This window comes from Pagrus pagrus, assembly GCF_965226575.1.
Source record: "Pagrus pagrus genome assembly, chromosome: 16".
Classification (NCBI taxonomy): domain Eukaryota; kingdom Metazoa; phylum Chordata; class Actinopteri; order Spariformes; family Sparidae; genus Pagrus; species Pagrus pagrus.
In genome coordinates this window covers 5,542,672-5,560,176 of record NC_140200.1, presented here as the reverse complement: position 1 = coordinate 5,560,176, position 17,505 = coordinate 5,542,672, and the positions used below count along the sequence as shown (strand labels likewise).

The 17,505-nt window shown below is 46.6% G+C and overlaps 1 protein-coding gene across 6 annotated transcripts; it reads left to right on the top strand.

The window, feature by feature from the left end:
- Nucleotides 1-28: 28 nt before the first annotated feature.
- lrfn5b (leucine rich repeat and fibronectin type III domain containing 5b) lies at nt 29-16,006 on the top strand (the record flags this gene model as incomplete). 6 transcript variants are annotated; one of them, XM_084377593.1, is made up of 9 exons in its annotated part: nt 29-382; nt 466-564; nt 1,507-1,624; nt 2,474-2,569; nt 9,550-10,466; nt 11,289-11,463; nt 12,570-12,903; nt 13,820-14,120; nt 14,260-16,006. In XM_084377593.1, the coding sequence occupies exons 5-9, from the start codon at nt 9,576-9,578 to the stop codon at nt 14,953-14,955; spliced, it is 2,397 nt and encodes a 798-aa protein (XP_084233719.1). In that variant the 5' UTR covers nt 29-382; nt 466-564; nt 1,507-1,624; nt 2,474-2,569; nt 9,550-9,575. The 6 variants fall into 6 exon arrangements, with proteins under 6 accessions (XP_084233719.1, XP_084233717.1, XP_084233720.1 ...); XM_084377591.1 differs by having other exon boundaries at nt 1,507-1,806; XM_084377594.1 differs by lacking the exon at nt 2,474-2,569.
- Nucleotides 16,007-17,505: the final 1,499 nt, after the last annotated feature.

Below are 17,505 nucleotides of genomic sequence, written 5' to 3'. Positions count from 1 at the left end.
CGCCAATCGCTGCGCGTAGTTTACCAACCGCCCCAAATTAGAACAAGCTGATTGGCTGTTTCCGCACACACACACACACACTAGACTGGAGTTAACGCTTTATCGACGCTTCTTCGGGAACTTTGCTGTCAGAAATGGGGCCTAGTTGTCTCATAACGTCCGACACTTCCCGTTAAAACTCACTTTTTATATATATATATTTTAACGACTAGACCAACTGTGCTTTTATACATTTATATATATGACGGAAAATACTTACAAACACCTATTGGCAGGTAACAGTTTCCATGGCAACATGCTTACAGGCAACATGGAGTTTCTGCAGTGGAGTTGTCATGATGTTGGGAGATGGATCGAGTCTGTTGGATTTCCACAATACAAAGTATGTTAACATTCACCCGACTGAACAGAGATAACACTGATAGCATTATAATGATGATAATATTCATTTTGTTTATGTCGCAGGCCTGTTTCACAGAGAATCTCATCACTGGAAGAAAGCTGATTTATGTTAATTGCAGCCACTTGCCAAGACTTGGAGTCACAGATTTTAAAGACATGCAGGTATGAAGGAGGAGGAGAAGGAGGAGGTGGTGATGGTGGAGGAGGAGGAGGAGGTGGTGGTGGGAAACTTGAGTTTTTGATTCGGGCGGCCTTCAAAAAAGAGATTGATGTTACACTGGAGACTTGTTTACGTATCAAAGATGGAGGCTCACACAATGTTCAAAGCGCTTTCAACAGGCTGAGTAACACCGAGATAAAGATTTTAAAAAACTAGTGTGCTATAACCCACAGGCTACTCTTACCTCTGAGTCTTAATCACATTCTGATGTCATTTAAATATCCTGACTCGTAGCATTTGTTAGAAATCCCACTAGATATCATTTTCAATAACCCAACAGCACACATCACATACCTCTTATTTGCCTCCTCAATCGTAATCCAAATGTCTCTCATATCTCTCTAAGTGGACTGTAAACACGAGAAAACTCGAGTCTAGTCTGTGCCAACTCTACTGCGTATCCCATTTGGCACTTGAAAACCCCCTTTCTTTGAACAGTGTGACATCCAGTTAAAGTTATGCGCCATAGCCAAGCATTACCGCCAGCAGACACCTCACGTAGCCTGTATCACATATATGCTGTTTACAGTTAAAGCAGGTGTTTTTTTCTTTTCTCCCCCTGAGGTCAGGACTAAATTGGCTGAAAGTGCCCGCATGCATTTAGCTCTGCATTACTGTAGAGACATCAAACCGCACTCGGTAAAGAGTTGCCTGTGCCTCTATTGAGTCAAGATTTCTTTCCATTTACACTATAAGTCCTTTGATGCTTTTGTTTTTGGGAGTGTAACCCTGTGACCGCTCTTCCCACGGTGCCACTATCTAAGTGCGATCTCCTTAAAAGGACTAGACACTAACTCGCAGTGGGACTACCTTATTATATAAAGGTTAGATGCTGTAAACATACACTTTATCAAAGGACTCAACCCCGTTGTGCACCCCCGCAGGTCATCTCTGCTCATGTGCGAGAGCTGCTAGGGATCACAGAGACCCCGTGGAGCCGCAGCATCGCTGACCCTCCGCGGGACGTCAGGGGCCTGTTTCTGGAGAAGAAGAGCCGGACAGGTGAGCGTGCCGACAGCCTCACCTACCAGCAGTTCCTGGATGACATGCGTCAGTGAGCCCAGCGTGAATCACAGCAGCAAAGGAGCGCAGCAAAAACCAGAACATGTCAGTGCGGTTTCACATCACCACCTGTCAGCTCGTGATGAGTACGATGACACACTCGGAGTGGGTCACTCGCAAAGGTTTGACATTAACACTTCTCCCACCAGCAGAATGCTTGTATGTTGTTGTGGCTGGTGGAAAATCCGATGTTCTGCAAGGTTTTTGGGTCGTCCCCCCCCCAGAAAAAAATCAGAAATGTGAAAGCTAATTTCATGCTATTGCAAAATAAAAACACTTGGGATAAACATTTTGTTTATTTTTGTATAAAACATTGCTGTTTTCATGTTTCACTGGATGTAATAACAAAGAATAGGGATTATTAAAGGGTGAGTTGACCCAAAAAATAACAAATCAGTTATAATCGATTCACCCCTATACCGATGAACGTCTAAACATTTCTTAAGGCTTCACAGCAAAACAGTGTGGCAGCATTCTCCTAAACAAATGAAGTAGATGGAGACTTCAAAATGTAAAAAATAACAACAGAAAAATAATTTAAATGGCTCCATACAGCTGGTGGGGTCCCCGAGATCTACAATTGATTTACAAACATTTTTTACACCCTTTTTGAAGCTGGAGTCTTCATCGTAGCTGCTAGGCTGAAAGCATTAGCCCACTCCCCGTCTGAAGTCGACGCACGGGCTCGACCGCTCGTCGAGGGTGTAAATAACATCTTGGATTACGCCACGCTATGTCTTTGTCTGTTGTTTTTTTCTACGTTTTAAAACAAGTCCCCATCTGCTTCAGTTGTTTAGGAGAATGCTGCAACGCTTTTTTGCTGTGAAGCTCCACAAAATGTTTTGTGGACTACGAAACTTCACCTGACTTTCCATCCACATCTGGGTGAGTAGATAATGACTGAGTTTTCATTTTCAGTTAAACTTATCCTTTAAACCTATCCTTTTATTTTACGTATTTACTAGTAAACTAGGGTGTGCAGCGGGGTCATTTGTTTGCCCTCCTCCCCTCGTTTTTCCTTCTCTCTTCTTCTTCAGATCAAACAGTATTTATTGTAAACACTGTCCTGTCTGAAAAGAAGCTACAAGCTACCGAGTGATCTCCCAACAAAGACTGATTTCACTTTTTCATACATGTAACATCAGTGACTCTACGCACACTATAAACAGCTTAGATAGCTCTTGCCATTTCAGCTCTGGATAACTACACTTAATAGGCTATTCTCATTGATCTCATGTTGTAACTGGATGGAGCTATTGATCTGCAGCAGAAATCCTCAGGGTACTTCTGCGGATGACAGCGAACAGTCATTTCAAAGTGCCAGGAGGCCCCCGGGAGCATGTGTAAGGTCATTGTTCTTTCAAACAATAATAAAAAAAAAAAATACAAAAAAAAAAAACTCTGAGTCTGCGAGAAGACTCCCGCGCCTCTGTACTGTAAAAGACTTATGAACATATAGGCTACTTTGCCAACTCGCACAAAAGGCCACAGGATCATCGCATCTATCAGATAGTGATGGGTCGAGTGCCAAGCAGACCCACGGGGAGCCAGGGCTTTCAGTTTCAGCCAACTCAACACTTTCTTGCCAATAATCTATGTAATACATGCAGGGATATTCAGCTATAGGCTGCTATATCTGGCACAAACTAAATGCACCCAAGGTTTTCATCTAGAGCAATGGATGGATTTGCAATAAAAAAAACACTTGGTTTATCATCTAACTTATTTCTCCAGCATGTCCCCTTTTTAAAAATTGAATTTTTTTTGCAGAGAATATTATAGGCCGACTGCATTTTCGTGCAGTGGAGTTCAATCTACATGAATAAATTATGATGCCTTGCCTGCGAGATAGGCTGGGAGGCACTGCATCTGTCTATGCACACAAATGGTCTCTGTGCGGCTCGGAGCGCGCTGATTACCATTCCGAGCACAGCACCTCTGGTCAGAAATGGAGCCGGGTCGGTGGTTGACAGTAGTCCGGGGGCAGAGGGATGAGGAGGAAGGAGGGGTGGTGGTGGGGGGGGGGGCATATGATGGCAGCAACCTTTCAGTCAATCTGGATTAACTCGCACTGAGCCCTGCGTCGCCAGCGAAACCCTCCCCTCCCCTCCCCTCCCCTGTGAAAGCGATACGAACATCTGGCTGAATTCAAAGCAGCTCCAGTCAGTCAGTCAGTCAGTCAGTCACAGCTGAGCTCGGAGATATTAAAGCAGCCTGTCGCTACAAAGGCGTTTTCTCTTCTGGAGGTGCATACAGGCGGATGCGCAGTAGAGGCGATCCCGCACAGCTGCAGCCTCGAAGCCGCACCGGGACCCTGCAGGTTGCGTTTTTTTTTTTCTCTCTCTCTCTCTCTCTCTCTCTCTCTCTCCCAGTGTTTTTCTCGAAAGGGGGGGACGACGAGTTGCAGTTTCTCCGGTGCGAGGGGCATCGGAGAGGAGTCGTCCTTTATCTTGCTCGTCATGGATTTCTTGAAGGGCATCGCCGGTTTCGCAGGCCGTCACATGTTATAGGAGCCGAGACGCGTGTTTCGGGACACCTGAATTATCTCCGAGAGAGAGAGAGGCACCGTCGGTCCCATTTTTTAAAAAAAAAAAGGCAAGCCCCGCTCTCAGAATGCTCTCAGCCCTCCGGGGAGGAAATCAGCTCAAACCCACCCTCCTCTGACTTGGCTTCATGTTTCATCTGCAAGGTAAATTCAATATTTTATGGGCTGGAATTGAATTGGCGCCTCTGAACTCTTTAGGGGGGGTGAACTGTCTTTTCAAGAGGCGCAATATTGACTTGAAGTACTTCTCTCAGGACCCATTTGACAGGGTTCAGATTTTCCCTCGTGACAGGGGTTGTGGCTGTAACCCACCAGCCCAGGACCTGTACCGCAAGGTCAAAAAAAAGAGCTCTTCAATTGCCAAGGAAACGCCATCAGATCGCAATTTTATTCTACTTGGCTGCGTCCTGTGCTGCTTTTTCTCTCCCTACAGGTGAAAGTGAGAATCTAATGTGGCCATTATTCAGCCCCGCTCAGGCAGATGCATGCAGGAGAAAAAGAAAAAAAAAAGATTGATTTCAAGATGTGAGGTGTTTCTTGGTTTTATAGTGGGTTTTATCAGCACACGGGGTCATGTGATAGGCTGCTCTGTGCTGGAGCTGGTATGCAAATCAGTCATTAAGGTGTGATTGAGTCTAAATTAGCCCTAAGTAAGAAAATTGATAATAGGATGAGTGTGTGGGCAGGGGAACATGTTGCCAGGTGACTGATGGAGACAGGTGAAATGTGGCCCCAGTGATTTTTTTGTCTTATGTCGAGTGTTAGTTATCAAATATCTTATTATTCATGAGTGCCCGAGGCACCATTGTAACTGCTACACCAGTGAAATCAGGCCCACGCCTCATTTTGCTGCTCCTATTTGCTCTTACTGCTATGTTAATGCACTCAGCGATGTAGCCTCTGTGCTGCTACCTTCCACCGATAGCAGAGGAGTGATGTGTGCTTCCTGAACACCGAGGCTGCTCTGCAGACCAGCTCTACATTCACTGACCCAAATTTTTAACTCGCCTCCAAAAGAGCTTTTGTTTTGTGCTGAAGAAGTGCTTTGAGACACTTGGGATTATTTAACAGTCGCAAACTTGCCATGCATGCGCGCACACTCGGTCCACATGCGGCGTGTATGTGTGTGCATGTGCCTGTCCGAGAGTTGCTTTCCCATTACACAACACAATAGAGAAGATTATGCATTATTTAGCCATTTTGTTGCTGTGTGAGGTAGAAAACACAGGATCCTGGGGGTCTGTGAAAGACGGGAAGTGAGTCGATGGATAGAGTGATCGAGGATTTTACTTGAGCCGCTCTTATTCCCTCACATTTAGACTGTAACGTGATAAAAGCCCATGTAACAGAGCATTAAGAGAGGAAAGGATTTTGCGTCTTCTTACACTTCCTGTACCCGATGCTGCACCTGGGAATTGGCCCATTTGAAAGTCTACAAACCTGCAGGCCCATACCGTGGAGAATATTCACTGGAAGAGGCCAGATTGGTATTCAGAAGCGGTGTTCACGGACTCTGCGTTCCTCTTTCCGGAAGAAAATCCCTGGTCATAAGCCCCCTCACATCAGGGCACGTCACAACGGTGCGAGAATTAAGATCCAAAGTCAGTGTTCAGCATTTAAATTTGGCACATTCAGCCTCCCGCTGTAACGCAAGGCGGCATGTAAAATGTGTGTCTTTCGGTGTTTATTTGTGGGACCGATGCTCCAGTTTCGAGACATCCAGCTTATCAAGGTACCGCTGAAATTTTCCTGTGATAGCGTGTGAAGGAAAACACTCGGCATTACAAGGGTGAGTTGTAAATGCTGATGAACAGCACTTCTATTGATGCAGCGGGGTCTGCTTAGTATGCTATCCCCCTGGCACACACACACAGATGCACACATTTCTAACACAAAAGTGTCTGAGTGAGAAAATTATTTCAACTACATCAAAGTTCTACGTCAAGTCATTAGGGGTTTTTATTACACCGAGACTGGAGAAACAGAAATAATTCAGTCACTCCAAACATTGAATCCAATGTTCAGATTAGCTGAGTGCACAATCTCCTTTCTTCTCGTCACGACCGGGTCAGAAACGGTACAATGAGTCCGCTATGGAAGGACCTCGATTGTCGAGGCCTTTTCTCCTCCAGAGCGGACTCTTTGTGTGAAATATTAGCAGGTGATCTGAAAATGAGCCACTGATTACATCTCACCCAAAACTGACGTTTTCTGTGTTGCCATGGCATCGAGGCTGTCACCCAAGAGCTATCGCGTTCTAACATTGGCAGACTCGGTAGGGAAAGAGTGTCACCGCACATATCCACATTCACAAACACAGATGTGTTAGTTAGACGCTCCATGGCTGCATCAGTGTTTGGTCAGGATGTTTGGACTCGGGCTACAACGTGCGTTTACCCGGCAACGCATTTTCTACCAGCTCAGTCACAATATGATCCACTTCAGCGGACTCGGCCGCTCCATTTGGTCTCATAAAGCAGGCAGGCTGAGGACCCATTTCACTGCTTTGTCGATACCATTTTACCATCATGTTGCAGCATCACTCTACCTCCTTGACACAACAGAGCGTATTTTTGGCAGAGAGCAAACGTCCGGCTGCTTCCTCCCAGAGTCACCCAGGTGAGACGCTGCCTGTGTGCCATCGTGTCGACCTGCGTGGAGGCATACCAAGCAGACTTCATCTCATTAACTTCCTCTCGCAGGCCTGCTTTCCCTGATTCCCTGCCCAGACGTGGATTGCAGAGGCTTTCTCACATGAGCTCGAGCATAAGTTCGACCATCTGAAAACATATCCCCCATGACCTCATCGGCCGATTGGCATGCAGTATGCTGCATAAGGCTTTTCTTGGTGAATGCTGCCCTAGGGAGACCATGGATATCCTCTCCTACAGTATGTTGCTGCTGCTGCTGCTACTGCTGCTGCTGCTGCTGCTGCTGCTGTTGCTGCGCATGAATGTCTGTCTCCATTGCTGGGGGTTGTTGTGTAGTGAGCTACCTCTATTAGGCACAAATCCACCCACTGGTGTGCGTGTGTGGGTGTGTGCTGTCAGTCTGTTCTGTTCTGAGGGCAGAAAGACCTGCTCAGAGGTAGTAAATGAACATTTGATTGACTAAGAAGGAGATTATGGTTAACGCATCAGTAGATTATCTGTTTTCTTGTTTATATGTGGCCCTCCCAAGTCGCCGTACTATAATGAACAGCCCAACCAGGAGGATAATGATTTTCTGGGGGAGTGACATTTAAAGATGAAGTGCATGATTGATGAATGCATTGATTGATTATCTACTTATTTGTTCGTGTACCTGATGAGTGCAACCTGTTATGCAAATCTCCGCGGAGCAACCATAATTAAATGCAAATTAGGGAGACGGCGACAGATATTTCCTGTCCTGTCTCACCAGCGAGAGGGGGCTGTCCTTTTGTCCTCACAGAACGAATTTTGTAGGGATTACCGTTGCAACCATTCTCTTCACGTTTGGCTGAGTTTTCAGCGGCAGGGGCGGAAAAAAAGGCCCCATCTCTAGAGAGTGAATCAATATCACGTCTTCAGCGCCATTCGAGTCTGGAAGTAGCAGGTCCTCTCCGCCTCATTGCACATCCAGAGGCCGTGCCATTCAGAGTCAGAGCAGAAGGTGGTTGGCACGCCAGCATGAGCACACATGCCTACACCTCAGCTTTTGAACACTCTCCTCTGATGCACACAGACACCTAAAATAGGCACTAAAGTTTCCACACAGCTTTCGCAGCCCTGCTTGACACTGAAGTCATCTGCCGTGCTTTAAGGAGATTCATGACAACATTTAATAATGACTCCACGGACCGTTTCTCAGCAGCCTCAGATCCCCGCAGCACTGTCCCCCAGACTACAATCCACCAAACAGGGCTCTTGTGTGACTCGGCGAAGTTGTCGCCTGTAAAAATGGGTCGAGAAAGACATTGATTCATTGCTGTGTTATCAGCAGTATTCATGAAAATGTCTTTCCAATGATATCATTCCTACCTTTGCTATTAGAGGCCATTTTAAGGCGACCTCTCTCCCGCCTCCTTGTCGGGCTGTGATACATTTTACCAAGCTGTCAAAACACAACTGCAGTCAGTGGATGCCACCAGGCTTCCTTCACTCCTCTTCTCACATTAAAAACATGCCCTCACATGGCACGCATGTCACTCCCATCCTGTCTGATGTTCTCTTTACTTGATGATGTTTACCTCATACTCCAACTGTCAGGGTTATGAGCTGTGTGTCGTAGCAACAGAGACTTTTGAAGCATGAAGGCACTCGGTTGGCAGGCCCTTTGCTGAGACAAGATTTTCATGCACACACCCCAAGACCCAGCGTCGACAATGGAGGCATTACCAGCACACCACAAAACGCTGTAATCATAAATCAGCCGTTCTCTTCGGTATTTAAAGGTTAGCCTTTACAACAGTTGTGGGATTGGATCCCTTGTTCCCCGTGTTTGATTGGATCGGTGTGCCTTTCTGTGTGCCGTAATGGGACACCCAGAGGGTTGAATATTGCATGTTCAACCAAAATGACACTAAATTTTCAGTTCTAAAAATAATCGCAGCGAATGTCACTCTCGCTCTGGTACATTTTGCGGTGCACCTGCTGAGCTGTGATCTGATCTCCACTGTCTTAGTTTTATGACATGCTCTATCCCTGACAAGGTCTCAGGATTCATCAAATGGATCCCTCCTTATCCCCCATCTCAGTTGTGTCATAAGTAAGAGTAGCAGCAAGAGAGAGCAGAGAGAAAATCAATAGCAAGGCATAGCACATCCTTGCTGAGGCACTGGGCCCAATCATCCCTTTCCTATTGGCTATATGATCCTGGGAGATATCAGTCTAATTCTGATGAGGCCCATGACTGCCGGTCTAGACTTTCATCCCTCTGTACACAAACATAAAAGGCTGGGCATTATCATATCAAAAAAGTAGGATTGGTGGAGCAGGGGCTAGAAAGGAGAGCTGTCACAGAAATCACACAAGATTACTGGGGAGGTTTCACTCTCAAGTTTGAAGGTGAATAATTAGTTTCATGTCTAATTGCACAGCACTTATTGTTTGTTCAGGCATCCACTTACTTAGCTTCCTGCTTGGAGTTTGGAGTCTCCGTAAATCTTCGCTGTGAGCTGGCAATAATACTGTTTCTAATCTTCAGCGTTAAAGAGCAGAGTCCCCTGGTTCACAGATACAAAATTGACGGTTTGATAAAGATGATACAAATTCTCATCACAGATTTCATGCTTGTTCTTTGACTACCTGATAAATAGCGTGCCCCTCTCTTTCTGTCTGTCTGCTTTGATCTGTTGTAGGTGTGTTAACCTGACTGAAAAGCCAAATGGAGTCTCTCCTGGTGTATCTGATAGTCCTCGGCGTGGCTGTGAAGGCCCACAAAGTTCAGATCTGCCCCAAACGTTGCGTCTGCCAGATGCTGAACCCCAACCTGGCGACGTTGTGCGACAAAAAGGGGCTTCTCTTTGTGCCCCCGAACATTGACAGGCACACGGTGGAGATGCGTCTTGGGGATAACTTTGTAACCAGCATCAAGCGCAAAGACTTTGCCAACATGACCAAGCTGGTAGACCTGACCCTCTCTCGGAACACCATCGGCTCCATCACGCCTCATGCTTTCAAAGACCTGGAGAACCTACGAGCCCTTCACCTGGACAGCAACCGACTTGGCCGCATCACCAACGACACCTTCAGCGGCATGTCCAAGCTGCACCACCTCATCCTCAACAACAACCAGCTCACCCACATCCATATTGGGGCCTTTAATGATCTCACCGCGCTGGAAGAGCTGGACTTATCCTACAACAACTTGGAAGGTGCGCCATGGGTGGCCATTCAGAGGATGTCCAATCTCCACACTCTCAATTTGGACCACAACATGATCAGCTACATCCCCGAGGGCACCTTCTCTGGGCTGCAGAAGCTCAAGAGGCTGGACGTGACTTCCAACAAGCTCCAGAAGCTTCCTCCTGACCCCGTTTTCCAAAGAGCAGGGGTCCTGGCCACCTCCGGGATAATGGGGCCTACGTCATTTGCGTTGAGCTTCGGAGGGAACCCTCTGAGGTGTAACTGTGAGCTGCTCTGGCTGCGGAGGTTGCGTAGGGAGGACGATCTGGAGACCTGTGCCTCGCCGCAGCACCTCGCAGGACGCTATTTCTGGACTGTTTCAGAGGAGGAGTTCCTGTGCGAGCCTCCACTCATCACCAGGCACTCTCAGGTATAACCTCGACATGAGCTGTGCACTGTAAGAGCTATTAGTTACTACTGTTATACTAGCTGAGCCAGACAGTAGATTTTGTCCTAGGTAATCCGAGGTGGCACTCCCTGCTTTCTTTGACTGTCACAACAAATATTAGCTTCGCAATCCAGATGAGTCTTACAAGACTTTTGGGACCCATCGGCTCAGCTTACTGAGTATTGTAAAATATATAGTACTTACTTAAGAAATGTAATCAAATTTTGGCCTCTGGAGAGTTTTTAGATAAGTCTTTTAGCAGGATTTTCAGTTTTAATAAAACTATTTGCAGGTTTATTTGCGGGATCTGCAGCGAAGCCCTTATTACACACTGAAAGCTTACAGTGATTTAGCCCCTGATTCATGCATCCAAACAAAATTATCTGATCAAAACCTTGCCAAATAACTACAGCTATATCATCTCATTTACATGCAGCAGACGTCTTTTGCATAATTGCAGAGAAAATTATCTTTCACTTGGACTCCATCCCCCGTATACAGCAATGAACTGTCATATTTATTATCCTGTCTTCATAAACATGCTAATCCAATAATATGACAATGATCAATTGTTGATTATATTTCCGGGTTATATTGCTTTAAAAACACAACATCATCAGTATGAGCATTAATTATAATATCTCACTTGTTCAGAGTCTTAAACTAAACTCACAGCACAAACTGTTTGGCCAAAGGGTTTTCTTTTTCAGTTTTGGGATTCAGTACATCATCCAGTCGGTGTATCTGTGTATTTTACATATGCTAAAGTCCTCCCACTAACCGCCTTTCCTCCCTCTGCTTCAGGAGCTGCGAGCTTTGGAGGGTCAGAGCGTGACTCTGCGCTGTAAGGCCAGGGGCGACCCTGACCCCATTATACACTGGATCGCCCCTGACGGACGCCTTATGTCCAACTCCTCCCGGGCCGCGGTCCACACAGACGGCACATTGGACATCCTCATCAGCACTGTCAAGGACTCTGGTCTGTTTACACCCCCCCCCCATCCTCCCCATCCTCCCCACCCTCCCCACCCTCGTCCCCCAGCGGCTGCGCTTGTGTTGTTTACTAAGCAAAATTGGTTGTTTGTTTTTGTACACAGAAGACTATAGGACTTAAGTATTTGTCTACATCAGTTGATAAAGTTTAGAGTGAGTGTTGGCTCGCACTCTGATTAAAGTCACAGTGTAAACAACAAATGACTTTTCACCTTGTTGGATAAGTTTCTTACTTTTTTTAAGTTTTAGTGATTAAAGCAGCACATTAAACATTTAAACTTCACTTCTTTGATATTTTGGGAAAGATTTGCTTTCTTGCTGAGAGCTGAATGAGAAGATTGATGCCACTCAAAATCTGTCTCACCCCCTTCCTTTTGCATTCACGTCAAAACACAGCTGTTGTTTGAATCATCTGCCCCCATCGAGTGGTAGCCGGTGGCTGGATTGTACAGTAGAGGCCCAGCATACTGCCCTTACATAAGCCAGCTATTAAAAACGTTAACCTTGCTAACAGTCAACTTTCAGGATTTTACACAGAGATAAACAAAACAATCGTTTTGGACCCAACACGAGCTGAGCTATTTCTTGGCTGGGAGCAACCTCGTGGTGATTTGTTATTTTTACACAAAGGTTTTCGTTGGAATTAAACAAAAGGGATATGACAAGTTTAATTAGTGAGCTTTTTCGGGTGCTTGGAGGCAGATTTTGTGCCAGACGAGCTCGTTCTGTTTGAAATGTTAAACCACGCTAACCAGCTGCTGGCTGTATAGCCTTATTTTACCAGATATGTGACTGATGTAAATCTTATCATCCAACTTTCTCCAAGACAGCAAAAAAGTGTATTACTACAGAGCAACTGTATTCTCAAACGATTTTTTATTTTTTTTTATCTTGTGTGCACAAGATAAAGAAATGTCATCTTTCAGGACTTTTCGGGGCTCCGCATAGTTCCCAAATATCAAACTCTTACTGTGAAAAGGATAAGATATGTTTTTTATTGTAACTTCAGTGCCTGTTTTTCCCCCGTAATGCTTATCTGTATCTCACAACGAATACCGGGGAGGATAATAATCTAATTAGTTTCTGTTCCAGGTTCCTTCACCTGCGTGGCCTCCAACCCGGCAGGTGAGGCCCAGCAGACGGTAGATCTGGTCATCGCTAAACTCCCTCATTTCACCAACAACACCGTCGCCGAGCAGGAGCCTGACCCCGGATCATCAGATATCGCCACAGTGACCAAGACGGGGGCGGAGGCGGGAGGGCTGCCTCTGGGGAACGCCAAGACGAGCCAGGAGAAGAAAGTGGTCATTGCTGAGGCCACGTCCACGTCGGCCGTGGTCAGGTTTAACTTCCAGCGGAGCATTCCTGGAATACGCATGTTCCAGATCCAATATAATGGCACCTATGATGACTCACTTGTGTACAGGTAAACACAGAGACATGACCGGCTTCAACTTAAAATACCCGCAAAATAATGCAGTTTAATCCAGTAAGCAAACCTCAAATCTGAATAAGAATGTATGCAAATACACTTAAGCTGATTGGGATCATATTCTAAAAAATCCCCATGACCCGTGTTTTACCTTTATATTCTCCTTTGAAGGCCTAAATCCATTTGAATATTAAGTCATTAAGAACTGGCCCTAGCCGTCCTGATGATGATTATTTGTGCTGTCTATTAATCCCAGCAGGAAGACAGACTAATGCACGGTATCTGACTTCTTATTCTTTGACTGATAATCCACCCCCTCGCCGGAGCGATCATTTATTATGTGCAAAACCTTGATAATGCTTAATCAACAAAATCAAAACAGAATGTCAGCACCGCTGATAGGAGATGAAAGAGCAGTTTTACAAAAAGCATCAGAGGCCTCACACATGCCCGTCTTAGCAACCAGCGTGCACAGCGTTTCTTTCATCTCTACCCTGTTTCACTCCTTATTTAGCGCTAATCACTGTGATATGATAGGACCGTCGCACAGACCTCTTTCCTCCGTAGGAAATTCGAAGTCAACAACCCATATGGCGTTCAGCAGCGGCTACTTAATTCAGGAGACATTAGGGAAACTCTGTAATCCTGATGTTGTGAACAAACAGGCATCCTGCCTCCCCAGTGACTGAAAGCAACCTTTCATCAGTGATGATGCTGGAGAGAATAAATCAAATGTCATGAAAGATTATGCCCAGACAGATCTTAAATAGCCTCCTGAGAGATGAATGATTGTCATGTCATTTCATCCCTACAAAACAATAAGCCGGATAATCTGATTTGCTTCTGTCTGCTTTCATTTAACCCTCCCTAATCTATGTCAGAACTCACAAAGCTTTTTTTCTCTTCACAGAATGATACCCCCGACAAGTAAGAGCATCCTGGTAAACAACCTGGCGGCTGGGACGAACTATGACTTGTGTGTGCTGGCCATCTACGATGATCAGGTGACCTCGCTGACCGCCACCAGGGTGATCGGTTGTGTCCACTTCACCACAGAGCCGCAGTACCTGAGATGCCATTTCATGCAGTCCCAGTTCCTCGGGGGCACCATCGTGGTTATCATCGGAGGGATTATCGTGGCCTCAGTTCTCGCTTTTATCATCTTCCTCATTGTGCGCTACCGGGTGTGTAACCAAGGAGATGCAGATAAGGTCAGTTTGGCATGATTCCCTCTGTTTTGTTCTTTTGTCTGCTCATTATTCCTGTAGATATTGAAACAATGGTGTCTAAAGAATTGCTTTCATTCTTTTCTCTCTTCACATACTTGTCTCCTGTCTCCTGTCATGTCAGGCTCTCGAGATGGGAGATATTCGGTCACTGAGCAGTGACGGACAGCTACAAGGCTGTGGGATTCCTAAGTCTCTCTCCAAGCAAGTCCTGCGTCCAGAGAAGAATGACAAGGACTCCCTCAGAGTTGCCCTGCCGCCCCCAGAGCCAGCCAAGCAGCGACCGCCGGTGGTTGTAGCCTCCACCAAACCCACCGTCCCGGACTGCACTGTCTCTTCCTCTGCTGCCAGCCACAGCTGGCATCCGGCCTCCCCAGGCGCTCCGAGGCCCAAACGTTCCAGTGCTCCACCAAAGCCCTCAGAGGCTCGCCGGTCTGAAGCTCAGGCAGACGTCGAGCTGGATAACATGAACCGGAATAACTCCTCAGAGGTAAAAATGGCCACCGCCGTCGCTCTGGCTTTTCCCGGCGAGCCCACCAAATGGACTACCGTTCCCAGGGGCCCACGGCCCCAACAGGCCCCTCAGCATTACATGACTGTGCCTGCAGGTGGAGTGAGAGTGAACCGCAGGCACTCCATTAACGCAGACTCATACAGGGAGCGCTGCTATGTGGCCTACCCCAAAACTGGGGCCAGTCTGCGCTCCAAGCGGAGCCTGTCGATGAGCGGAGATCTGCCGCAGCTTGAGAGCACAACAAACATTCACCGGGCCAGGGACAAGCTCTCCAGGTCTGAGTGGCTTCTGGAGAGCACTTTATGATTTGGAGTTTACGACCGGTGTTCGCTTGTTTTCTTGGATTGGATTTGTGGCCCGTTGTGAAACCGACAGGGATTTTATGCCTTGTTTTGAGCTTTTGCGCTCTCTGTTGAGGGACCTGTGAGCTTCTCTCATATATTTGGGTGCAAGGCAGGCGTACAGGGTTATGGGAAACGTTTCACATTTGTTTTCTACCTTATAACCTATCAAAGTCTTCTTTATAAGGACATTTGATCAAACTTTGAGGAAAGGCACAACAATGTATAAAAAAACAACTTCATGTACAAAAATGTTACGTTGTGTGAGATACTATATATCTCAACACGACCATAAGTGTTCATGTGGTATTGAATGCAGTAACCTGGACATACTGTATTATAACAAAGACAGAAACACGCAGGGGGTGGGGTTATTATACTCGCAGTCTCATTGCCTGTTACTTAAAGTGATACAATCTCTGTAGACTTTGAACATGATTCTTGTCTCCAGCTCTACAGACAGACGGCGACATGTCTTAATTACCTTGGCGGTGGTTTGGAGAGATTACGAATGTGCTTTTACATCCCAGAGGTGTTGGGACAGAATGTAGTAGACAGACAGCGCTCCATCTTTTTCATCCCGACACCCTCAAACGCAGCACAATGCAGTACTTTTGTGGCACAAGTCGACTCAGCCTAATACTGCCCTCCGGTTTGAATCGATACATTTTTATCACATAATTACACAAAGACTCGACTCTGATAGGATTCCTGTCTTGACTGATTGGAGCGACAACTGAACCAAACACCGACGGCGCGACAGGTGCGGAGAAGTAATCTGATATCCCCAGTGGATGAGAATCTGGAGGAATGGTTCATCTCCATATTTTTTACTTCCTGATGTTTATCGAGTCTTGCCGATGACAACCATTGTAAATTAACTTTTCGATGTAAGAGAAACGATAATCACAAATATGGGAGGACGTCAGCTCTTGATTTTGCTGTTGTTTCTGTTTGATGTTTACCAGTATAAATAAACCAGTGATAAAAAAGGGGACACGCTCAGACTTACCTCATTTTCAGCTCGCTTCGTCAACTCTCCCCACCTCAGAATTAGAGAGCAGCGCCTCTACATGTATGTGCAAGTAAACTATGTATGTGTGTGCAAGTGGAGTATGTGTTTTTGGCCTAAACGGCTTCTCGTACATATGTGCTGCGAAGTTGTTGCGGAACAAACACAACGCGTGCATCGCTTAGTTCAGCAAGCAGCCTGATGAATTTGGGGGTTTAGGGAGTCTTGCAGCAACATAATTCCCTCTTTCTGTGCGAGTGGTGGACCTCTGACAGATCCCTGCCCTGAGCCCTTGTGTTTGCTCAGAGAGAGGAGGGAAGCAGATGATGAAAAGAGGCCACGCTAGTCACCGGGGACGCCTCTCGCCTGCGCATCTCCTCGGACGGCAGCCACTGCAGAAACCTGCCGCAGGAGAGGTTTAACACAGCCTCCGCAGTGGGAACCCGTGCACGACTAATTCTACAGTTACAGTAATGTGTCCCTGATAGCAGGGCTGACATGATATGCATTATCTGCTGGAACACGAGCTCTGATTCACTGTGTGTTTTGGCAGCCTGATTGATTTTCATACACATGCACTGGTGTATGCCTCTCAGCAGCATGAAAACCTCGAGGGATGCAGCATATCGGTTCAGAAATACAGCACAGTGCGCGGAAAACCTTTTAAAATGAGCTGCACACAGTGTATGTAAAACATGAATTAATTGCCGTCACCCCAAACAAGCTGGATTCGAGCCCTTTTATTAATTATTTCTCGCTAATTATGGGTGATTAAAATGCTGAGGAGCTTGAACCTTGGTTCAGTCTTTGGCGAGAGCCAGAGGTGTGTGTGTTAATAATAGATGCATTTCTGGGGGGGTGGGGGGGGAGTAGATGGAAGGTTTTTGTGAAACAAATACGCCGAGGAGGGTTAGGAGGCAGCAGGGGTGAGGAGGATGAAGAAATGGAGAGCGAGGTGCAGAGAAGAAAAAGCGAGACAGCTCAGACGCGGGGAGAGAGAGACGAGAGGAGGAGGAGGAGGAGGAGGAGGAGGGCACGGGGAATGTAGAGCGAGGAGTGCAGGAGACGGAGGAGAGAGCATCCTTTGTGAGCCGGCCATGCAGCCGCTGGCTCCTCGGTATTCAGTGCACCTTTACAAAGGGGACGAGGGGAGAGGAGGGGGGGTGAGTGTCGGTGATAGACCTCGTCTGGAGGTCTGGTGTGAGCCCTGCGGCCAGACCAGAACAACACACTCCCGTTCACAGCACTGACCTGCTTTCCAAAAAAAAAAAAGTGTTTCCTGGCACTTGTCTCGTCTTCTTCATCCCCTCACCACCATCTGAACCCCCCCTCCACCTCCTCCACCTCCTCCACCTCCTCCCCCTCCTCACTGGTCTACTGTCTTGCATCATGCTGACTCACTTCGCTCAACTGCAAGAGTCCTGCAGAACTGAACTTGCCAGTCTCCCCGAGTCTGCAAACACACACCGGCCAGGCCCTTCATCCAGCCTCTGCTGGTTTGAT